Here is a 26,108-nt window from a genome sequence, read left to right as displayed (position 1 = left end):
AGATTTTGAAGGAAATGCTTTCAGTGTTTCCCCATTTACTGTGAGGTTGGCTTTAGATTTTTCATGTACAGCCTTTATGATGTTCAGGTAGGTTCCTTCTATCCCTAGTTTCTTCAGTGTTTTTATCATGAATGGGTGCTGGATTTTGTTGAAGGCTTCCTCTGTATCTACTGATATGATCATGTGATTTTGTCCTTAATTCTGTTTATGTGACAAATTACATTTATTGATTTTTTTAAAAATATTTTGTTTTAGTTGTAGATGGACACAATACCTTTATTTTATTTGCTTATTTTTATTGGTGCCAGGGATCAAACCCAGTGCCTCAGGCATGCTAGGCAAGTGCTCTACCACTGAGCCACAACCCCAGTCCCCATTTATTGATTTGTTTATATTAAACCATCCATGCATCTCTGGAATAACCAATTTGGTCGTGGGGTACAATCTTCTTAATATGTTGTTGAGTACAATTTGCTAAGATTTCATCAAATATTTTTGCATCTAATTCATCAGGCACATTGGGGTTTACATAAGTATGCAATGGTCCAGCTGAGAAATGAACCAATAAGATATATCTATTAAAAACGTCCTGTCAGTTGTTGGTCTGCACACATGGTGGAGGCTAGCTAGGCAATCCACATGCCACAGGCAGCCCAAGGAAAGGCAGTTAATATATCATTTCCCTCTCTCTTGGGAAAAATCTTGGAAATAAAAATCTTGTGATGCAGCTACTTTGGAAAACAGTCTGGAAATTATTAAAAAAATTAAGCATAGAGTTACCATACACAGTTTCACTCCCAGGTAGGTACTCAGGAGAATTGAAAGCTCATGTCCACACAAAAACCTCTGCATGAATATTCAGGGCAGTACCATTCATAATAGTCAAAAAGTAGAATTGACATAAAATGTTTACCAGTTGATGAATAGTTAAACAAAATGTAGCATTTCTGGGGCTGTGGCTGTGGCTCAGTGGTAGAGCGCTCGCCTAGCATGTGTGACACACTGGGTTTGAGTCTCAGCACTGCATATAAATAAATGAACAAAATAAGCCACAATCCCAGCCCCAAGTTGTGTTGGCTTTTTTTTCTCCTTAACTTTGTCAGACATGACAGCACCACTGAAGCAGGCAGACCGTCAGTGAACAGTTCCTGATGCCTCTTCTAGATCAGGCATACACAGAACATTCTGGCACTTGAGAGGCTCAGCCCTGGCCCCTCTCTGTACCTAGTGCCACCCCAGGCCCCCAAAGGTCTGATATCACTCCAGGTGGATTTGCCTTTTCTTGACATCATATAAACAGCATGGTGCACGCCTGGGTCTTGCTTCTAACCCTGGACCTTTTGTCTGAGGTGCATCCGCGTTGCTGTAGTTCAGGATTCTTTGTTGCTGTTTGCATTCCGTTATATTAATGTGCCACCATTTATCCATTCTACTATCAATGACACTTCAATTGTTTCCTGTTTGAGTCTATTGTGAATAAAAACTTACACTTTCCTTCTTTCTTTTTTTACTTCTTTTCATTTCCTCAGTGCTGGAGATCCATCCCAGGGCTTGGTATGTGCTCTACCCGTGAGTGACATCCCCCGCCCCCGTTACAGAAAGCAGACACACCTTTCCCTTCAGCCTGACTGAAGGAGGCTCAGGAGTGGGGGCCTGGAAGTCCCTGCCCATCCTGCCTGCCCCAGGGAAGAAATAGAAGGGCCCCGCCACCCCCTTTCTCTCACAAACCTGAAGCAGACCACTGGGTCAGCCTCCTCAGGAAGCATAAATCAACTCAGACTCATAAGGGACAAAGTTTCACAAGCATTTGGCTGAACTCAGGTACTAAAATCTAAATGTAGAGAAATATATTGGAAAGTAAGAAATTAAAAGGCAGTCAGATAACCCTTTAGCTTGTCTTGAAGTTTCGTGAGGTATTCTGAAAGCTTGTATCTTTCTTAAGTCTATTTCAGAAAAGCTAAACAGTAGGCCTAAACTAGAGAAGGGTTTGACCTTGACCCTCACGAGGCTCTCCCTGTTTCTCCGGATGGAGGTACAAGGGCTGCCAGTCTTTCTGGAAGCCTCTTTTGACCTCTTGAACTCCTGGACTCCACCTGCTAGTTGGAGCTCATGGGGAGGGGCCTCTGGGAGGTGGCCATGCCCTGTGATGTCACCAGGCTTTGTGAGGTGACCTAATGCTGCATTTTAAGCACTACTGTATAGCCGGGACAACCTAGAATAATCCAGCACCATAAAATCTGCCATCCAGAAAGTTACACCTTTCAGTCCAGTCCCCCAGGCTCCCACCTAATTTTGCCTATGACTCCACTTGGCAAATCCAACACTGTCAAAGCAGAGGATGCAAGGAGTGTTACCTCAATGGTAGGTGGAGGGAGCCGGTGTGCTAGAAAGGGGAGGACCAAGATGTGGGGGGAGTCCCCCTTCCAGGGAACCCTTACATTATCCTAATGCTGAGGAATTGGGAAGAAGATGTCTTCAAATCTCCAAAAGGCAGCATGCATCCAGGCTAGTTATGCCACCCTAGAGGAGGAGGAATGGGAGTAGCGATGGCTTTAGTTTTTGAAGAACAGCCCGGTCTTCACTATATACTCCTTTGGGATCTTAACATGTCTATCAAATGAATGTGTTATTATTTAAAATATTCAGTAAGGGGAAAAGCCTTTAAAGTATCAGAGAGGTGTAGCCCTTACATGGAGATCAGTGTTAATATTGTCCCAGGAAGGCCAAGAGTTAAAAAATACTAATTGTCTACTTAAAAATTAGTCATGGCATTATTTAAAGCAAGGTCATCTTTTCCTAACTCTAAAATCTCACATTTCAAAACAAACTCAATGTCTGTAAATCCAGATTCCCCATGTGTGTATCTGTGCCTGTGTGAATGTGTGTGCACACGCACACATGTCGATGGTGATTAATTGCCTCCTTTTCTTCTTTACGGGATTCTTTTAGGTAGTTCCTGATTCTCTTTAGTGTACTTAAAATTTTATTTGTTGTACATATAAATCATTGTTGAAATATGTTTTAAAAATCAATTCTGTGTCCTTCTATCATGTAAATTCAGCTTATTTTAGTGAAGAAAATAACTGAACATGATTTTCTTCTGAAGTTAATCAAAAAAACCAATCACAGACCTCTTAGACCTATCCCTTGGCATGAGAGGTTTCCTGCATTTTGTGGGAGTGGTGGAGGGTGGGTTGGGAGGAGAAATGAACACTCCAGAGAACCAGGGCGAGCTCTGCTTTAAGAGAATGGAACACGAGGATTGATCTTGGTAAAATAAGAAAACCAGAGAGGGACTGGTTCCACAAGTGTTTGCCCCTTAAGAGAAATCCCTCCAAGTTTTCTTAAAAATTAGAATCCTTGAGAACATGGACTTGTTTTTCTGTAATAATCCGAGCCTATAAATACACTAACTCTGACCATTAGATCTGGTTACGTATCTTGTCTATTTTGTCATTGGAGTTTTGGAGAATGTTAACACAGAATTCTCTCAAAATTTATACATTTAATAGGAAGATGTGGAAATAATATAGATTAAGACAGCATCATTCCTTTTTCAGTTTTTGGTTGATTTATTGATTTGTTTAATTTATTGGTGGTTCTGAGGCTAGAGCCCCAGGCCTCACCCCAGCTAAGTAAGTGCCCTCTCCCTGAGCTCCACCTCCAGCTCTCTGTGTTTTAATCCACCATTTCCCTGGGTTAGAATTTTCCTCATCTGTTATACATTTGATATTCTTTCTTTGCATAATCAAATATTTCATTTGTAAAGTATTATTCATTCGCCAAAGAATGTTTATTGTGCATCTAGTATCTCTGCCAAGTGTTAAACCCTGTGTCCTGGGAGAACACTCCTGTACTGAGAAGCACTCTCTATTCTAACCTTAGACTCTCCCACCTTGATGCAGCCTCCTCAAGGACTCAGCCCCCACAGGTGCCCCTGCCCCTGCTGGTTGGCCATAACTGATCTACAGCCCCTGGATATGAGTTCTCCTCCCTCTCTTAGCAGCCCAGCACTTTCCCAGCTGGGGTATGTTGTGACCCCAGGTACTGATCTGGTGGTCAGAAGGCAGGAATGTTTGCCCAGCACAGGAACGTGATAGGTAGAACACACTATATTTGTATATGTCGTTTGCATGCATTGTTTACACACAGGTGCGTCTGTAAACAGTGGCACTGCTTCTTGTGTTTTCCAAATTCACATCATGTTCTGCTTGCACATTATGGTTTTTAGGTTTCACAATATTAGTGCATGTAGTTTCAGTTGATTTATTCCATCAGTGAATGAATAGCCTCACTTTGTCACTTCTATTGAGAAAGACCTAAATTGTATCTCATTTTAAACCAGTACCCACATTACTTCAATTAGTATTTTTGTACATGTCTCATGATGGACAACTTCTTTACCTTATGTATATATCTTCAACTTAACCAGATATTGCCAAAAGAGTCATGCAAATTTTTAGTCCCTTTGGGAGCGGACCACAGTTCTCATTATCCATATTCTCTGTAGCATGTGACACTGCATGTCTTTACATTTTTAACTTTTTAACTGGTGTCATATCTTTCCAAGATGGGTTGGGCATGGATAAGAGATGAGTGAGGCATTTTTCACATTATTTCACTCAGGAGTAGGGGCTGAGGACTTTAAATATGTGCTATATCTGAATGTTAAATAATCATGTAAACATCTGTTTTAAGATTATTTTGCTAATTAGAAAAACAATATGTTTTATGTATATGATAAGGACTGATATCAAAACGGTTATGTTTTTAAAACACTGGAAAATGGATTTAACTAAAGTAAATGAAATCATTGAAATATCTAACACAGTTTCTCTTCAATTTTCTGATTTAGGAAATTGAAGAGCAGACATTCAAAAATGCTAGGTTTACACTGAGAAATATCTTAATCCAGTATTTATTCTGTGCATTCTTGTTGTTTGGGATCTGGATACCTCCGTTATTCATATATTTCCACCATCACCATGAGAGCTACCAGAATAATACCCAGGAGTGTGAATCACTCTTGTCCCTTGAAAAATATGGGCATCAACAAATCCTCCACAACCCAGGACAAATACCAAGACCACAGGTAGTAACTGACCCTTCCGACAAAGAGGAGCCTAAAAGGCCCAGGCTACTTTCTCTGAAAAGTAAGTATTTTGATTTTTTTTTCTGTTAGGCCTTTAAGGGGAAAATACACCACACATCTAACATGTGTGTCCAGAGGGAAGACAGCAGGTTAGAGGACGGCATGCCCCCAGGTGTTCCTCTGCTCAGGACCCAAGTGGCAGTACTGCTCCTCGGTGAGGTGGGTAATCGAGGGAATTCACTGACATTCAACACTGGACAGTAAAGTGATCACAGACACAGAAATCCAGAAGCTTTAAACACAAAACAAGAAACAATATGATAGAGACACACCGACTTGGCTGATGTTGGTAGCACTGATGCTGCCAGTCCACGGCAGGGAGCACAGGAGGAGAGGCTGGGGAGAACCTGTGGAATAGAGAGAGAGGCTGCTCTTAACTGACCCAGAGATGGTGGGGCAGGTTGAGGATTGAAACTGGTCAGAATCTCAGCCTGCCAGCCCAGTCAGGGTGGGAACCAACTGCAGGTGGCCTCAGGGCAGCATGCAGAGGTGAGAGACCAGGGGCTTATAACAGGCGTCTCCACAATGGTTGGCAGCTTGGTGAGAAACCCAGAGAAGTCAGATTTAATAAGCCCCAGTCCCATACCTGTTGTGGAGTTCAGACCCGTGTGGCTGAAACAGGTGCAGAGAGGATTGTGCCCTGGTGATTGAGGCTGAGAAATTGAGGGGAGAGAGGCCCGAGTCCCCTTTGTTGCTGGTCACCCACAGCTTGGAAGAGGCCAGAAACTGGTCAGAAGGCACTTCTGCACTCCAGGTCTGACTCTGGGAAACTCACACCCATGGTGGTGGACTATGTAAGACCTGCAGAGAATTAGATTTCCTGCTCTTAGAATGGGTTGGGGAGGTTCCTGAGATCCAGACATCCAGCAGAGATGAGCATCTACTCAGCAACACGGCATGTGTGTTTAATCTCAAATCCTTCCAACAAAGTTCCTAAGACAGCCGGAACCAAGCCCCAGACACTGGAGCTTCCCATTTAGATCTCCCCATCAGGCCCACTCTGGGGCTGGACTATCCAGACAAAACTCCGATTTTCAGTCCTCCTCAGCCTATCCTATCTTATGCTGTGAGCCAGGAAGCTGGGAGGTATTACCACCAGCTTTGGTTCAGACCCCAATGGCTGGCAGCTTGGTGAGAAACACAAAGAAGTCGGGTTTAACAAGCCCTGGTCCGTGGTCCAACGGGTACACAGCCCCAAAAGAAATGCAAAGAATGGCCCAAGAGTGTAAGAAATAAACATCCATCCCTGCCACCACTTTAACACACCATAATCCCTTCATTTTTTATTAAAATTTCCCCCTTTTTAAAAAAAAGAATATATTTAAAATTTTTTTCCCATTCTCTGTGGAAATGAAATAGGTTCTGGTCATGCTGATAGATTCAAGGATGCAGATGTATTCATATAATTTTTCTTTCATTTTAATTGCTTTTTCTTCACCCATTTGTTATGTAGCCTGTTTTGAATTTGAAGGGTAGATTTTTTTTTTTTTTTTGGTGGTGCTGGGGATTGAACCCAGGGCCTTGTGCATGCAAGGCAAGCACTCTACAACTCAGCTACATCCCAGCCCTGTATCTTTGTTTTTGTTTCTCTTAATCACTCCTTCTTCTTTAAGGGGAAAATACACCACAAATCTGACATGTGGGTAGATTGTCAAATTTCCTTGTTCCTTCTTCCCCTTTATTTTTTCCTCTTATGACTTTTATTTATTTATTAATCCTCCTTCTCTACCTCTCTCTACCTCTGCTACCTCTCTCCTGCACCCCCTCTTCACTTGCCTTCCTACTTCATTTCACCTAAGGAAATGTAATTATTCTACCTTTTAAAACAATTTGTTTGATATAATTCCTACTCCCCACCATCAGTGTTGGTGTAGTTATTAACACAGTGGATGATATAGTTGACAATTACTGTTTAATATTAGATTTAATTCACAATTGTTTATTGTTGGTGCTGATGTTAAATGCTGACCCCACCATTTCTCTTTTTATGGCAACTAGTCTTACAGATTTCATAGTAGACAATGGACATTTATTTTAATCCATCTCAATAGGTGTGCTAGTCCAAGACCTCTGAGAACATGAGGAAACAGGCAAACAAGTCTTCCCCCAGCTTTACAATCCCCCAACAAAGTAACCCATAGATAGGGAAATGGATGAAATTCCAGAGAATTGTTATAAAAATTCAGTTAATAAAAGGTTCAGTGAGCTAAAACAAGATCTAAGGAATGAATTAAGAGAGCAAATACAGAAACTGAAAGACAATTTCAATAAAGAAACCAATCAGAATTCCTGGAAATGAAAGACTACTGAATGAAGTTTAAAATTCACTTAAAAATATCAACAAAGATTGTATTATATAGCAAATAGAACTTCAGACCTTGAAGACAGTGTATATAAACTTGACTACTCAGTATGCAATAAAGAAAAAAATAAAAGACCACAATCAGAATATACAAGAACTCTGGGACAACATCAAGAGACCAAATCTAAGAGTCATTGGGATATATGGGAACATGGAGTCAAGGGAACATATGGATATAATGACCAAAGGCATTAAGAAGCTTTTCAGTAAAACAAAAGCAGAAAATTTTCCTAACCTTAGAAATGAGATGGACATGCACATACAGGATGTATATAGAACCTCAAATAGACAAGGTTTTTTTTTTAAAAAAAGGTCTCTAAGACATATCATAATTAAAAAGCCAACCATAGAAAATAAGGGAAGAATATTAAAATTTAAAGAGAAAAAATATTGGCTCACACTTCTTTAAGTGAGCCAATAAGGCTCACTTCTGACTTCTCAAATTGGACCCTAAAATAAGATATTCCAAACCATAAAAGACCACAATGGTCAGTCAAGATTGCTATAATCCAGCAAAGCTATCTTTCAGATTTGAAGAAGAATTAAAACTGTTCCATGATGATAAGGATAAACTAAAAAAAAACTCATGATCACTAAACCAGCATTAAAAAAATACTTGAAGATATGCCACACACAGAAGAACTCAAAAATAAATCCCAAAACTCCCAAATTGATGAAGCTTTCTAAAAGAGCAATTAGCTAAGTGAAAATTAAGACCTAATTATTTAATTTGCTTTATTTAAAGCAAACAAACAAAAATGACAGGAAAAAATAAGCATCTACCCATAACACTGAGTGTAAATGGCTTCAACCCCCCAATTAAAAGATATAGATTCACAGAATGGATTAAAAAACAAGATCCAACTACATGCAAAGACATCCACCAACTGAAAGTATAAGGATGGAAAAGGATATTCTATAAAAACGGAGTTCAAAAACAAGCAGGAGTAGCTACTCTCATATCTGACAAAGCAGATGTCAACAAAATAATCAGAAGACACAAAGAGGGCTGCTATATACTGGTAAAGAGAACAATCCAAAGAGAAGATATAATGACAGTAAATAATTATGCCCCAAATGTTGGTGTACATAATTACACACACACACAAACACAAACACACAAACACACTCTTCCTGACAATTGATCCCAGATAGACCTGAAAACAATAATATTGGGTGATTTCAACACAGCACTTTCACCAAGAGACAGTTCATCTAATAAAGAGACTTCTAATCTAAATAATATTATATATTATATCTAAATAATATTATAAGTCAAACGGATATCCACATAATATTTTGTCCAACGGACATCTACAGAACATTTCACATCAAATTGAATTCACTTTCTTCTCAGCAGCTCATGGAACCTTTTCCAAAATAGACCGTATTCTAGGTCACAATGTAAATCTTAGCAAATACAAAAAACTCAATATAATCCCATGCATCTTATTAGACCATAATGGAATGAAATTAGAAATCAACAGCAAGAAAAGCTATAGAAAATACATAAACATGGAGATTGAAAAAAGAATACTTTTTTGATATAGTAGGGATTAAACCCAGGGGCACTTTATAATTGAACTATATCCCAGTCCTTTTATATTATTTTTAAATTTGAGAGAGTGTTGTGCTAAGTTGCTTAGAACCTCACCAAGTTGCTGAGGCTGGCCTCAAACTTGAAATCCTCCTGCCTCAGCCTGTCAGGTCACTGGGATTACAGGCACCCCATGAACAATACTCTCTTAAATGAGGAATGGGTCATAGAAGAAATAAGAAAAGGAATCAGAAATTCTTAGAAACAAATGAGAACAGATACAACATATCAAAATCTCTGGCACAGTACAAAGATAGTTCTAAAAGGAAAGTTTATAGCATTGAATGCATACATTAAACAAGAAAAACTACTGGTATGACTACACCATGTACACCAGAGGAATGAGAAGTTGTGCTCCATTTGTGTACAATATGTCAAAATGCAGATGCAGTCTATTGTCCTATATAACTAATTAGAATTTTTTTTAAACCAACAAAAAGATCCCAAATAAACAATTTAATGGTACCTCTCAAACCTCTAGAAAAGGAAGAACAAAGTGATTTCAAAATCAGTAGAAGACAGGAAGTAAGAGTAGATCCAAAATTAATGAAATTGAGAATTAAAAAAGGGCCAATATGAAAAAGAGTTGGTTCTTTGCAAAAATAAACAAGATTGATGAACCCTTAGCCAAACTAACCAAAAGAAATACCCAAATCAACAAAATTACAGATGAACAAGGTGATACCACCACAGACACTTCTGAAATACAGAGGATCATTAGAACATATTTTGAAAATTTGTACTTCAAAAAAATTGAAAAGTTTAGAAGATACTGACAAATTTCTATGCACATAAAAAACAGATCAAATTGAAGATGTAGAAAACCTAAATGGACCAATATCAAGCAATGATATTGAGGCAGTGATTAAAAGCCTTCCCCCAAAAAGACCAAGAACCATATAGATTCTCAGCCAAGTTCTAGCAGACCTTTAAAGAAAAACTGACACCAAACTTACTCATGAAATAGAAAGGGAGAGAACACTGCCAAATTCATTCTATGAAGTCAGTATCACCCTAATACCAAAACCAGACAAAGCCAGGCGCAGTGGCACACACCTGTAATCCCAGCAGCTAGGGAGGCTAAGGCAGGAAGATCATGAGTTCAAAGCCAGGTTCAGCAACAGCAAGCCATATTAAGCAACTCAGTGAGGCCCTGTCTCTAAATAAAATACAACAAAGGGCCAGGGATGTGGCTCAGTGGTGAGTGCCCCTGAGTTCAATCCATGGTACAACCCCCCACCCAAAAAAAAAAAAGGAAAAACCAGACACATCAAGGAAAGAAAACTACAGACCAATATCCCTGATGAACATAGATGCAAAAATACTCAATAAAATCTTAGCAAATCACATTAAAAAAACACATCAAGGAGACAGTTCACCATGACCAAATGGGTGTCACCCTAGGGTTGTGAGGTTGGTTCAAAATACACAGATCAATAAATGTAATGCACATAAATGTGAATAAAAACAAGAATCATATGATCATATCAATAGATGCAGAAAAAGCCTTTGACAAAATCTGTCACCAATTCATGTTTAAAATGCTGGAGAATCTAGGGACAGAATGAACTTCAACATTATAAAGGCTATATATGACAAACCCAAGCCAACATCATACTGACTGGACAAAAACTAAACGCATTTCCTCTACAGTCAGGAACAAGACAAGATTTCCACTCTCACCACCCTTATTTGATGTCGTTCTTAAAACTCTAGCCAGAGTCAAGAGAAGGAAATTAAAGGGATGAAAATAGGATAAAAAGAATTCAAACTGTTTGCTGATGACATGACCCTATATATAGAATACCTCCAAAATCTCACCAGAATGCTTTTAGAGCTGATAAATTCAATAGAGTAGGAGGATACAAGATCAACATTCGTAAATCAACAGTTTTCCTCTACTCCAACAATGAATCTACCGAGAGAGAAATCAAGAAAGGCATCTTGTCCACAATACCTTCAAATAAAATAAAACACTCAGACCTCCACAATGAAAACTATAGAGCACCAAAGGAAAAAAAACTGAAGAAGGCCTTAGAAGATAGAAAGACCTCCCATGTTCTTAGATAGGCAGAATATGTCAAAAGGGCATATTACCAAAACCATTATACAGATTCAGTGAAATCCCTATCAAAATATCAATGATGTTCTTCACAGTCCTAGAAAAAGAAAAGTCCTAAAATTCATCAGGAAGAATAAAATACCCAATATCCAAAGCCATCCTGAGCATCACCAAGATCTGATCTCAAATTATAGTACAAAGCTATAATGACCAAAACAGCATGGTGTTAGCATCAAAATAAATATAAAGACCGTGGAATAGAATAGAAGGCACAGACAAACCCACATACTTAGAGTCATCTGATACTTGATAAAGGTGCCAAAAATACATGTTGGAGAAGAGATAGCCTTTCAAACAAATGGTGCTGGAAAAACTGAATGTCCATATGCAGAAAAATGAAATTGGATCCTGATCTCTCATCCTGCACAAAAATCAAATCAAAGTGACTCAAAGACCTAGGAATTAGACCAGAGAATCAACCGCTAGAAGAAAACACAGGGTCAGCACCATCAAATTGGTGCAGGCACTGCCTTCCTTAATAAGACCCCTAAAGCTCAAGAAATAAAACCAAGAATGAATAAGTGGGACAGCATTCAATTAAAAAGCTCTTCATAGCAAAGGAAACAATAATATGTGAAGAGTGAGTCTATGGAAGCAGGGAAAATCTTTGCCAGTTACTCCTCTGATAAGGGATTAATATCCAGTATATGTAAAGAACTCAAAAAACTTGGCACAAATAAATAATGCAATCAGTAAATGGGGAAAAAAAAAACATGAACAGACATTTCTCCAAAGAAGAAATACAAATGGAGAAATACAAATGGCCAACAAATACATGAAAAAATATTTAACATTCCTTGCAATCAGGGAAATGCAAATCAAAACTACATTGAGATTTCATCTCCCTCCAGTTGGAATGGCAGCCAGCAAGACTATAAATGCTGGAGAGAATGTGGAAGTAAAGGTAACTCATACGTTGTTGGTGGAACTACAAATTAGCACCACCACTTTGGAAAACAGTATGGAGATTCCTCAAAAGACTAGGAATGGAACCCCATATGACCCAGCTGTCCTACTCCTTGGTATTTATCCAAAAGAACTAAAATCAGCATGCAATAGTGTTCAGGCACATCAGTGTTTGTATCAGCACAATTCACAATAGCCAAGTTATGAAACCCAGGTGCCTGTCAACAGATGAGTGAATTAAGAAAATGAATAAATACACAGTGGAGTTTAACTCGGCCATAAAGGAGAATGGTAAAATGATGGGAGCAGAGAACATCGTGCTGAGTGAAATAAGCCAGACTCCTTGAATTGGACCACATTATGCCATGTACGTGTTTGAATATTCCAGAATGAATTCCACCTTTATGTATACCAATAAAACACCAATTTAAAATAAAACAATTAATAGGAGGAAGACCAGTAGAGTGGCGGAAGGGAAATGAGGGGGCAGGAATAGGAAGTACTGGGGACTGAAGGGGAGCAAATTACATTCCATGCATGTGTGATTATGCCTAATTATAAGGAATTAATAAAAAAAGTTAAATTTTAATATTTGAAAGAGTAAGAGAATGTCCTTTTAAAGGCAACTTAATTTTTGAATTATAAAATACTTAATATGTCTATATACTTATCACAGAAAATAACAAAATAAGCATGCATGCATTTACTACCTAAATTTAACTTCTTTTTATAGTTTGCTGTACCCACTTCAGGTAGCCTTCTGTTCTTCAAAGGAGTAAATTTCAACAATACAGTCAAAACTTGCCCCCGTTCCTTCCCCACCCTCCAGCCTCAGGGGGAACACCACTAAATTGAGGGACAGGTGCCTCTGCACGATTTTCCCTTTGCTATTTCTTAAAGGTGTGTTTGCTATTGCCGAATTCTTACTTTTTCTTCATCTGAGAATGTCTGTATTCTTCCATAATTACTGAAGGATATTTTTGGTGGATATGGAATTTGCTGTGGTCAGTTCTTTTCTTTCAGCATTTGGAAGTGTTTTGCCATTTCTGTCTGTTCCCTGTGGTTCTCCGAAGAGAATTCCAATCAAATTGGTGTTTGTCAGCTGGGCGGGGGTGCACACCTGTACTCCCCAGCACTTGGGAGGGCAAGGCTGGAGGATCACCTGAGCCCACAAGTTCAAGACCAGCCTGGACAGCATCCCAAGACCCTGTCTCAAAGAGCAAACAAACGAGCACAAATTCATGTCTCTCTCTAAGTATCACATCACCTCCCCTTGGTTGTCAGGGTTTTCCTTGTCTTCAGTTCTCGCCCATTTGATTGTGCTGCATCTCGATAGGATTTCCTTGGTTTGTCCTCTTTGAGGGGCTGCTCCGCTTCTTCAATCTGTAGATTTCCATATTTCACCAAATTGGGGGACTTTTCACTCATTATTCCTTTGAGCACTTTCCAATCCTATTTTGTGCCCCCCTTTCCTCTGTAGCTCCCGTGATGCAAAGTGAGCTCCCCTTTCATCTGGCAGATCCCTGACCCTCACTCCAATTCTTTTCCGGTTAATTTTCTCTATTGTTCAGATCAGGCAAATCCCACTGATCTGTCCTGGTGGATCCTGTCCTTTGTCATCACCAGTCTATCTAGCCCGTTCAGAGAATTTACTTAGATCATCTTTAGTCCTCTCCTTTCCATTTGTTTTTTTATTGTAACTTCCGTTTCTTTGCTGAGATTCTCCCTTTTTTCTGTTTGTTTCTAGACTGTTAACGATGACTACTTGAACATCTCATCTGATAATTCAGCCTGGTTCTTCTCGGGTTGGTCTCTCTGGGTTGTCTTCTTTCATTCAATTTGAGATCTCCCTTATTCTTGGTATGACTAGTGATTTTTGTACTGGATCCTAGAATTGTTGATATTGTGAGACTTCATAGATATCGTGAGCTCCTTTTGCAGGCAGCAGTACCCGTGTTGAGGTGTAGCACAAGGCCAGATGATTGTGTGTGTGTGTGTGTGTGTGTGTGTGTGTGGTGTGTGGCTTCCTGCTTTGCCCAGGGACACCACCCAGGCTATTTGGCCTGTATGTGGTCTCATTGCAGATGGATGGGGTGAAGTCCAGCTCTCTCTCAGAGCCCACTTACACCTTACCAGTAACTGGGGTAGCAGTGGGTCTGTTATCCTGCCTGCCTGCCCTTATTCTTCTGTCCCACTGACACCAGGCCTTGCTGGCACAGGGAAGAAGCGGAGCGTCAGTTGTTCGGACTCACACCATCTGTTTCTCTCTCGTGGCTCCCACGTGTGATGGAGGTTCAGCTGGGGAATGGGGAATGGGGAATGCTGCTGAGCCCCTCACAATTTCTGGTGAACCAGCCAGGAGGCTAGGGAAGGAGCATTCCTATGCAAATTAACACTAAGGCTCATCTCCTAGGTGGAGCTGTTAAAATATTTCAGACTTTGCCTCCTTCAGAAATAAGTTTCTAATTCCTTATGTTCAAGTTCCTTGATGGGATCTGCACACCCATTCAGTAATGGACTTCCAGTCAGATGACATGGAGCCCCAATTACCTCAAGATTGAGAGATCAAGTACATGGGGAATTTGAAACAGCCCCCCTTTGAAATGAAAAGCTCCAAATTGTTCTAACTTCTGAACTGCCTCCCACTGAGAAATCTTCCTCATGTTGAAGACAAACACCAAGGAAATTAAAACTGACATATTTTCTGATTAGCACAGCCTAACTAAATCTACATATGTAGATCACTAGCCTTTTGTGTCTGTAAACTAGCCATGCTTCTGTGAGCCAGGGGAGAAGAAATCAAGCCGCTTCTTCCTAGTTTGATCAAATTGCATAAAATTCCTTTTTCTGTCATTTGCCCATTTCTTATGTGTATGGACAGATGAATCCAGCAAGCCCAGGATCCAAGCAGTGTCTCTGGGCAAGTTTTAGTAACAGTACCACCGGATAATTCTTGTTGCTGCCAGCTGAGATTGAAGACTCATCATGGCCCTGGCACTACCTTGTACACTCAGCCCCCGTTTCACTTGGTGAGGTTGTAGAAGACCAGCTCCCTGATTGTAATGCCAGATTCATGGGTAGACCTCCAGGAGCCGAATCTGATGCAATCACACAAGAGTCTTTATTGCAAGCTCGAGCCTGGACTCACCACCGTTCCAACGCAGCGGTCCCAGGGAGTGAGTCCTGACCCTTAGTTCAGTGAGGATTTATAGGTTTTGGGGGGGATACTCTCAGCATCACAACATCACACAGCAAACCATTTCACATGGTGGGAAAATCAAACAACAACTCTTAACATTGATTAGCACATTCACTGGATAGAACAAGTTGGGTAAGGGTGATTGGTTGGTACAAGAGGTGGATACATTTGAACTGATTGGTTAAACTTGCAGGGTTGCCTAATCATACTGGGAGGGTCACCTGGCATTTCAGATATTTTCCCTGTCTCATGCTGATTGGTGGTTGCTAGGGGGTTGCTATGGGTCGTCACCTAGAGTAACTGAGTCAGGGACACCTGGAGCCACAGATCTCTCCTGTTATTTACAGACAAACAACTCAGCAGGGTGGGTATGTGCCTAGGAGGCTCTGTGGGTCTTTCTAAGGACGGGGGTCATGTCCCCTCCCTCTGGACAAGCCTTGAGGGTAGAAGCTGGTTTCTCAAAAATGGAATCATATCGGTTTCTCGTGATCAGCTTGTTGATGTCACCCAGGAGGGAATCAGTACACCACCTACTTCTCAGTAGGCCATTGGTTTCTGCCCAGCCACACTGTCAGCTTCTGTGGAGCAGGCGGTAGAATGAAAGTTCTCTGTTAAAGAGGATATTCCTGAAGGCTTTCTGTAATCAGGCCACCCTTTCCCTAGTTGCTGACTGGGGAAAGGTTATCTGAAGCTGTTTTTATCTGTGCCTGTGGGTGGTTTCAGATAGAGGCTTCCACTGTGGCAACAAAGAATTCCAAAGAGCTCCAGGTGTCCTTCATCAAACCCCAAGGCAATCCTGCTGCATCTCTCAAAGTCCTCCTGTGCTTATCTGTTCTGTTGGGTACAAGATTTTTTTTTTTTTTTTTAGCAAGAGGATCTGGGAGGAATGGGGATACTCTTGACCAGAACCCCCTTTGTATGTAGCCTTTTATACCAATTTTGGAAAACACTCCCTGGGCACGAGGTAGGGGGATACTATTGAAGACAAAGCACAACATAGTTCCACCAAGGAAACAATTATATTTTTCAAGATTTTATTCTCTAATTCCATATGTTCTTAAAATGTCCTGCTACCATTATTTGTGAAAATGCATGATGATATTTCTTTTTTTGAAGTGTTCTGTTGCAGTACTATTTGATATTATTAATACAAGCTCATTACTATTGAATCTCTAATGCAACTTAGAGCTTAGTATAAAATGACTCTCTCCATGCTCCTTCCAGTGAACTGTATAATTTTTTAAATGAGATTTTGACCCCTATGTTATTTGCTCATGCTTTTGCTTTTAACCATTTTTGTTCATTTTGTTTATCTTTTATTACTGAATTTTGGTTTTTATTCCCACTGAGTTTTTATCTTTTGATAATTGACCCAACTTCATTTACTGTTACGTTTGGCATGTTGGTATTGTCCTCTGTTACCAAGCTTTATTCCCTCTAATGGGATTTGGGGCAAGGGATTTTGGGTTTCATTCTCCCACCTTCCCCAAATCCCCCCCCATTACTGTAATTTTACACTGTAGTTGAGAATCATCATAGCACCTGGAACCTGAGCAGCTTCCTTCCACAGAAAACTAAATGACTAAAGAATCCACTTTGATTTGTGTAATCCCTGTGCTCCCCACTGTGGCCTCGTCATCTGGTAAATCAGGTTCCAAGAAAATGACCCTGCCTCGTTATAAAAGGAATCCAGGATAGAGTTGCTTTTACCCTGCTTCAGCATGACAGTTGTGAGACTTTACTTACGTGTCTCTAATTATCTTTTCTTGCAGATAACAATTTTAACTTTTCAGACCCAGAACTTACTAGTGGACTTTTTAAATATGGACTTAATATTATAGTCAGCAAAAGTTTGGGCTACCAGAGAGATGTGCCGGATAGCAGAAATGCCGTGTATGTTCCTTCTCCATGTTTTTTTAAATACTAACTAACCAGATTTTAATTCCAGCATAATAGAAGCCTAGTAGTGCAGATTCTTATTTTTAGGACGGGGAGCTAGACAGTGTCAAGATCCTATTTCAAGACTCCAAAGTGTATAGAGTATGGTCCCCATTGGCACAGCATGCATTCTAGAGGTTTCTGAGCATTAAGATGCTCATGGTTCTTTTTATTCAGTCACCAGTAAGGGCTTCTGGCCAAAGGTGTGTTCATCCTCAATATAAAATTTGTGGTAACATCCATATAAAATTTAACTTCTAGCCATTTTTAAATGTACAATTCAGTAGCATTAACAACTTTTCCATCATTCCAAACTGAAACTCCACATTGTAGCATCTATACAAAAACACCTCTTTCATATCATTTAGATTCTAATGGTTTGCAGCAAAGGGGTCTGATATTCTCCTTTAACCAAAAGAAGAGTCCCTGAGTTAAGGAATGCAGACTTCTACCAGTAACATAGAGATAAGCTCCAAGTCCCAGGAAGCAGGGGAATGGGGGGCCACGTTGTCTTGTAGTGACCTGTATGCACCACAAATGTTTGAAACCACATATAAATGGCCCAGGTAATATGACATACCCAAGAGATATAGCCTTTGCCCAGATGACATAGCCTATCTGGGTCATCATAAGCCATAGAACATGGTCTGAATTTAGAGGAAAATTTTTTAAATCAACTGAATATTTAACTATCCACAAAGGATGATCAATACTTTTGAATGCCATCGAGTTATGATTTTCTCCCCATAATTTCTTTATGGGGAGATGGGAACTTGGTTGATTCCACATCTTGATTGTGAACTTGGGAGTGCAGCTGTCTTCTCAATATACTGACTTCCTACTCTTTGGATATATCTCCCAAAGTGGGATAGCCACTCATCTGAAATAGTACAAATGCCTTTGCTACCCTTCCACTACCACTTATTATTTATTAAGAAAAAGCTGAAAGTTTAAAGAGATTTGTCTAAAAGAGAAGTAAACTTGGCAGATTTGGTATTTAAAATGTTAACCTATTTAGTAGGAAATTCAGTTCTAACAAAGAACCCCACTATGTTGGAGAAGAAACCCTTTAACACTAGGAATGACTACCCTACCCAAAGTCCAAACTAATTTCCAGCCCTTATTGTAGTAACCACATTATTAGTCCATTAAATAGAACTTGGATTTCAGTTTTGCCTTTATTTTAAAAATTTAATCTAAACTTTTTACACTGAAAATGTATACAACTATGATGTTTTGAAATATGCACACGCACATATTGTGGAAAGGCTAAATCACAGGTACTATCTCATACACCTTTTTTTTTTCTTTTCATGGGTAAACAAACACTTCAATTCTACCCTTTTAGCAGTTTTCAGGTCCACGTTACATTAACTGTAGTCACCATGCTATACAACAGCTCTCTTGAACTTATTCTTCCTGACAATTTGTAAACTTGACCAACATTTTCCCACCTCCCTCCTTTACCCCTCCCCAGCCACCCCCTCACTCTCTGCCCCTGTGAGTTCAATGGTGTCACGCGGGAGTGAGATCATGAGGCATTTGTCTTTCTGTTCCTGGCTTCTTTTCACTTAGCATAAGGTCCTCCAGGCTCGCACTTGTTGCAGACAACCAGGTTTCCTTCTTCACTGGAGCTGAATAGGATTCTGCTGCAGGCATATGCCACATTTTTGCCATTCCTTCATCGATGGGCACTTGGTTGATTCCACATCTTGATCGTGAACTTGGGAGTGCAGCTGTCTCCTCAATACACTGACTTCCTGCTCTTTGGATATATCTCCCAAAGTGGGATAGCCAGGTCCTGCTGTTCTCCACAGTGACCGTGTCCTCTCCCAAGAGGGGGCAAGTTTCTCTCTCTCTCCAGATCTTGTCAGACTTGTTATCTTTCATCTTTCTGATAACAACCATTTTAACATATATGAGGTGATTTCTCACTGTACTTTTATTGTGGGGGTAGATACCGGGGACTGAACTCAGGGACACTTGACCACTGAGCCACACCCCCAGCCCTATTTTGTATTTTATTTAGAGACAGGGTCTCACTGAGTTGCTTACCACCTGGCTTTTGCTGAGGCTGGTTTTGAATTTGCGATCCTTCTGCCTCAGCCTCCCGAGCTGCTGGGATTACAGGTGTATGCCACCACACCCAGCCTCACTGTACCTTTAATTTGATTTTCCCTGACAATTAGTGATGTTGAACAATTTTTTATATGCCTATTGACATTTGTTTGCCCTCTTTTAAAAAATGTCCATTCAGATTTTTTGTCAGTTATTTAATTATATCATTTGTGGTCTTATTGAGTTGTTTGAGCTCCTTGCATGATTTGGATTTTAATTCCTTATCAGACATGTGATTTGAAAATATTTTCTCTTAACCTGTAGGTCCTCTCTCCACCCTGTTGATCATTTTCTTTGCTGTACAGAAGATTTTTTAGTCTGATACCACCCCATCTGTTTATTTTTGGTTTTGTTGCTGTTCTTGCAGGGTCATAGCTAAAGAAAAGCCCATGCCAATGTTGTCTCCTAGCCATTTTGTAGTTTAGGTCTTATGTTTAAGTGTTTGATCATTTTGAGTTATTTTTGTGTATGGTTTGAGATAAGGGTGTAATTCCTTTCATGTGTGGATATCAGTTTTCCCAGTACAAATTATTATTAGAGAGACTGTACTTCCTCTGACACATTCTTGGCATCTTTCTTGAAAGTTCATTGACCATAAATGCATTGATTTACTTTGGTATCTCTCTTCTGGTCCATTGGCCTGTGTGTCTGTTTTCATGACCCTGTGGTGCTATTTTGATTATTTTGGCTTCATAGCAGATTTGGAAATCAGGTGATGTGATGTCCTGACTTTATTCCTTAAACTCAAGATTGTTTTGGCTGTTTGAGATCTTTTGTGTTTGCACATAATATTTACAATTATTTTTTCTGTTTCTGTGAAAAATGTCTCTGAAATACTTAAAGAAATTGTGTTAAGTCTATAGTCATTTCAGTAGCATAGATGATACTTCTAAGCCATGAACATGGGGTATCTTTTCATTTGTGTCTTCAATTTCTTTCATCAATGTCTTGTAATTTTCAATGCATAGATTTTTCATGTCCTTGGTTAAATTTTTTCCTTAGTGCTTGTTTTTTGTTTGTTTTTGTTGTTGTAAATAGAACTGTTTTCTTAATTTCTTTTTTGAATGGTTCATCGTCAGTGTATAGAGAAGTGACTTGATTTATGTTGGTTTTATATCCTACAACTTTACTGAATTTATTAGTTCTAACAATTTTTTGGTGGAGTATTTAGAATTTTCTACATAAAAGATCATACTGTCTACAAACAGAAACAATGTAATTTCTTCCTTTCTGCTTCTAATACCTTTTGTTAATTTATCTTGTATTGTTATTATTATTATGTTCAATAAAAGCGAGAGGAATGGGCATCCTTATCTTGTTCCTGATCTTAGAGAAAAAGCTCTCAACTTCTTGCTGTCGGGTAGGACATGTGCTATGGGCTTGTGGAGAATGGATGTACATGCTTTCCACATACCTAACCTGCTGAGAGGCTCTTTAGTCAGAAAGGGATGTAGGATTCTGTCCAGTGCAGCTTCTGCCCCTCTCAGATGATCACATCACCTTTGTCCCTCATTCTGCAGATACGGTATTTCACACTTATGAATTTGCTTATGTTTGACCGTCTTTGTATCCCAGAAATAAATTCCACTCGAGCGTGGCAAGTGGGCCATTGAATTTGTTTTGTTAGCATTTTATAGATGATTTTTACAAACTTTTGCAACTGTGTTCATCTGGAATATTAGCCAATAATTTTCTTTTATTGTAGTGTCCTTGTCTGGCTTTGATATCAGGGTAATGCTGGCCTTTTAAAATTAGTTTGGAAGTGTTCCCTCCTTTTCTTTTTTCTTTCTTTTTTTTTTTTTTTTTTTTTTTTGAAGAGTTTGAGAAAGGTCATGCTCTTCAAATGTTTGGTAGAACGTAAAACATTTGAGTATTAAGCCATCTGGTCCTGGGATTTTCTTCAACTGCAGAATTTTATTACTGATTCAATGTCCTCGTTATTGGTCTATTCAGATTTTCTTTCTTCTTGACTTAATCTTGGTAGCTTGTCTGTGTCTTGGAATTCACCCATTTCTTTTAGACTATCTAATTTGTTGACTGTAGTGTTCATGGTAGTTTCATGATTCTTTTTGTACTGTGTTGTCAACTTGAAGGTCTCCTTTTTGTTTCTGATTCCACTTGTTTGAGTCTACTCTCTCTTTTTATTAGTGTACCTAAAAGTTTGTCAATTTTGTTTATTTTTTCAAAAAAACAGCTCTTGGGCTGAGGATGTGGCTCTGTGGTAGAGCGCTTGCCTAGCATGCATGGGGCCCTGGATTCTATCCCCAGCACCACAAAAACAACAAAACACCTCTTTGTTTTGTTCATCTTTTCTATTCCTCTCCCAATCTCTATTTGAAGTATGCATGTTCTGGTCTTTATCATTTCCTTCCTTTTACTAATTGAACTTCATTTGCTCTTCTTTTCTTAGATTCTTGGGATTTAACATGACACTGTTCTTTCAGAATCTTTCTTCCTTTTCATTATTAGGTAATAATCACCTTTGTGCACGTATATATATGTGCTTGTGTTAACATTTATGGAGGAAAGACATCGGAAACGACATTGCTCATCCCTGGGGTCATTCTTCGCTGCTGAGAAGTATTCACATAGGGGTGCACCACGATTTGCTTATTGCTTTACTTACCTATTGATAAGCCATTGATTGTTGCCAGGTTTCGTCTGTTAGAAACAATGCTGGTTTGAACATTCTTAGACAAGTTTGGTGTAGCGAGATGATTTTTTTCCCTCTTGGGTAAGTACTTGGAAATGCAAAGGCTGGATCTTATGGTGTGTGCTTGACCTGGTCCCAGCGCAGGCATATCCTGTGCCTTCTCCTCAGAGCACTGGCAGTTCCAGCTCCCCCGTCTTTGCTAGCCCTTGGCGTCACCAGTGTTTACTTTGGGGCCTCCTGGGAGGGGTGTCGTGCCTGGTGTTTCACGGTGGAGTCATTGGTGTCTGCCTCCTGAGGAATGGTGTTGAGCATCTTTTCATCTGTTCACCTGCCATCTGTGTGTCACCTTTGTTGAAGTTCAAGTATCTTTGTCCATTTTTAAATTGTGCCATTTGTTTTCTTATTCTTGGGTTTGGGGAGTTCTTTATGGATTCCAGATGGAGGGCCTCTCTCTGTGGCTTGCAGGTGGTCATCTTTGGCCTCTGGCTACTCACAGTGTCTGTCCTCTGCAGGTGAGTCACTGTATCCAAATCTCCGCTCTGTTATAAGGACATGGCCACCTTGCACTGGGGCCCACCCACCCAGTGCCCCATCTTACTCTAATTACCTCTGGGAGAACCCCGTCTCCAAGTCAGGCCATGTTCTGATGACCTGGGGATTGGGACTTCAACAGGGCTGGGGGCAGGGACTCACTTCAACCATAGGGTCCTGCTTTAAGTACACTGTGTGGATCTCAATGATAGGCTAAAAGCAGATGGGCCCACCAGGATGACCAAACACAGGCTTTGTCCAAATTACTTTACCCTTAATTTATTCAGATCAAATAAGTTTTCTGGAAAGAAATATCACAGCAAAGTTTGTGGATTAATTTTAGAGAAGCGTGCGTGTGCACGCGCACACACACACACACACACACATACCAGGCTCTCCTGGAGGCCTGTCACCTGTCCTCATATGACAGGACTCAGGCTCCTTCACCATCATCCCACTGGAGGGACAGAGCTTAGCTTTGCTTAAACGGACACACCCTGGACTGAACATAATACTGCAGATGTGACTTGAGCAGCTCAAGTTCACCCTGAACCCACCCTGATTCTTGGTAAGAACCTGCTTCACGGCCTCATCCTCTCTCCCTCCTGCCCTCCCCACTTCTTCTTCTCATCACTCACTGATCCGACTGCAACTTAGGCCTTTTGGTTCTAAAGCCACGTCTCCTCAATGCTTCAGCCGAGTGTGGGGAGGACCTGCTGGTTCTTCCTCTCTGCGGGGCCTTTCCTGGCCTCTGTCGTCTCATGGAGTCTCCATCCCCTGAGCACGAGCCAGCTTCCCTTCAGCAAGCACACCTTGCCCATCTCCATCTGGTCCAGATGAGGCCCTCTCCTCCGGTGCTGCCTTCAGGGCTCGACTGTCCTGGAGGCACCGTCCAGGGCTCCTGGAGGTTTGCCTCCTCACGGCCTCCTTTCCCGATTGTCCCCAGGAAGCATGGACTTCTTCACAAGGTTGCAGGGAGGACGACGATTTTCTATTTGATCCCACTGGCTGCCCTAGTTGATTAGCTCAGGGCTGCCCCCTGAGCCAGGCGGAGCCCGTGACCCCTTGTCCTGTAAAGTTGGATCTTGCTAAAGAAAAGTCTCTTATTTACCCTCGGTGCTGGCCTATGAGCTGGTGCCAAGCACATCTCTCACTCTGTGGAGTTGAACAGGTGGAAACACACCCCACGACAGAGGAGAATCACAGTCACAGAAGGAACATTGCACAAGCACATCTGTCACTTACTGAACCTGCCTTTGATGGAGAGTATGTTGCTTTTCCTTATCATTATTAGTCTCAGATGTAAAGACAAGAGTGGAGAGGGAAGGCCTGTCCAGATGGGCCTCTAGCGTTAGTTCTTTGAGGCTCCAGCTGCCTTCCTATGACTGGGTCCCATACAACGTACCTCCTTAGCTAACTTAAGCTCCACTGGATTTCTGTAATTTACGACCAAAATATTTCAAAATATAACCAAATAGTAATATAACCATCCAAACAAAAATAGTCAATAACGCACATTTACTGGAGTTCTGTTTTCTCCTCATTTGCACAAGATAAAATAAAACCTTTTTTGACAAATACTTAGAAGAAATTCAGTTACACCATAATCTACTGCACTTTTTGCTACACCAGACAACACAAATGTAAAACTAAAGTTGAAAGAGTTTTCTTTGAAGATAGTGTAAATAAACTTAGTGGGACCCTTTCAACATGTGTATGAGTTCAATAATTCATTTTAACAATTAAAGCTAAAATGAGGATATAATTTGTGCTTATATTTAGAGTAGAACCAAGATCATCAAAACAATGTCAGAGCGATCATGGGGAAATGATCCCCAAAACTTAGCACAATGTAAGAAGTCAAGGAAAGTTTTGGATCTTAATTTGTGCACTTTGAGATCACTGTCGTCCTATTGTCAGAATCATCAATAAAGGAGTAAAGGGTGGTGGTTGGAAATGGGGAAGGGTGTCTGAAGGAGGCCCCAAAGCATTCGCGGCTTTTGGATGAGTCACTTTCTTCCTATTATTTATTCCTGCAGATGTCTGGGGAAACAATACCCAATGAACCTGCCCACTGCCAGCGTCGTCATTTGCTTCTATAATGAGGAGTTTCATGTCTTGTTCCGGACAGTGTCCAGTGTCATATATCTCACCCCATCCCACCTCCTGGAGGAGATTATTTTGGTGGACGACCATAGCGAGTATGGTAAGATGGACATGGGTTGTCTGACCTGCCGTGGAGGTGCAGCCTCCCTCGGGACACTTGAGTGATTCATCCAGAAATGCTCTTGGCGGGTGCCTAGGCAGGCACTGTGCCAGGTGCCATCAGTGCATATGGTAGATCTGGAGGACCTGGCCCCTGTCCTGATGGGCTTCCGCAGAGCCTGCATGGGAGCACCAGCCTCGTCCTTGGAGATCACTTCAGGATGAAATGGCCTCTAAGCAAATGTCACTCCAAAATATGGGGAGCTATTGAGGCTTCAGTGCAGGGAAAGGACCTGGCCCAGGCCCTTCATGAGGAGCATTCCAATTGGACCAGCTCAGCTAAGTGCTTGTTTTCCATGCGTACTGGTTTTTAAGGACCAAATCTGGTTAAAAACTCTTGGAATCTGAAATGAGGTGTCTGCTTACAACCGAGTACAAACCGTAGGTGAGCCAGGCATGCTGAAGCAACATTGCCAACATGAAACAGGCTAGGCGGGAAGTCCACCCACCCCACTGAGTCTGACCTGCTATGGTGCACTCCGTCCCCTTCATAAGAAACTAGAGGGGTCACTGCTGAGGGCCAAGACCTGGGGGTGCTGCCAGACCAGACACCTTTACTCCTCCTCAGCCTTGGCTTTGGACCCCAGTAGAACCTCAAACACAGGGCCCAGGGCCTGGGTCCCGATGGAGCTCAGGACTGATACACCCTGCCTTTACTTCACAATGGCTGCGTCATAGATGGTCGGGCAGTGTGCTGAACTAAAGCCTGTCTGATTCCCATGGACGCTGCCAGTGGATACCCTCCACCTTTCCTACCACCCTGTCCCTGTGGGTTGCCAACCAACAACATGACTATCTTCTGAAATGTCCAAGCCCCAGCCACATTGGGTCAGTGATTATGCTGCCAGTATTGTGCTTTTCCGCCCCAAGTCTTGGCTCGCAGAGCCCCCTGTGCCCTGGATGCTAGAGAGTTTTGCAGAGAGCTGAACTCTGAGATGCCTCTGACAGGGCCCTGGCCATCTTTAGAGAGAGGAAGGACACACTGCCTTCGCCACGGTCACTGAACCTGCTCCACTGATCCCAGCTCCACATCCATGCTCCCGGGCTGAGGAATCTAGAACTCTACAACACCTGTGTCCACCCACCCATCGGAGCTTCCGCTCACGTCACCATGCTAGCCTCTAACATTGAGTGACTTCTAGGTGCCAGGTTCTGTGCGGGGCGATCTCTTCCTCTCATTAGAGGAACGTGGTGGGCATCCCTTCTCACAGATGAGCAAACTGGGACTGGAGTGTGTTGGCAACTTGCCCAAGAGTCACCACAGG

General features: G+C 41.1%; 1 protein-coding gene across 1 annotated transcript in view; it reads left to right on the top strand.

The window, feature by feature from the left end:
* The first annotated feature begins 2,898 nt into the window (after positions 1-2,898).
* Positions 2,899-26,108, top strand: part of Galntl5 (polypeptide N-acetylgalactosaminyltransferase like 5) — a 40,334-nt gene continuing 17,124 nt past the window's right edge. Inside the window, exons 1-4 of the mRNA XM_015493850.2 lie at positions 2,899-2,907; positions 4,916-5,153; positions 17,111-17,231; positions 24,618-24,784. Coding sequence (XP_015349336.2) covers positions 2,899-2,907; positions 4,916-5,153; positions 17,111-17,231; positions 24,618-24,784 — 535 coding nt within the window. The remainder of the gene's footprint in view (positions 2,908-4,915; positions 5,154-17,110; positions 17,232-24,617; positions 24,785-26,108) is intronic.

Source organism: Marmota marmota, unplaced genomic scaffold, assembly GCF_001458135.2.
Source record: "Marmota marmota marmota unplaced genomic scaffold, marMar, whole genome shotgun sequence".
Classification (NCBI taxonomy): domain Eukaryota; kingdom Metazoa; phylum Chordata; class Mammalia; order Rodentia; family Sciuridae; genus Marmota; species Marmota marmota.
The sequence above is the reverse complement of the archived record's forward strand: the minus strand, read 5'-3'. Positions and strand labels throughout refer to the sequence as shown.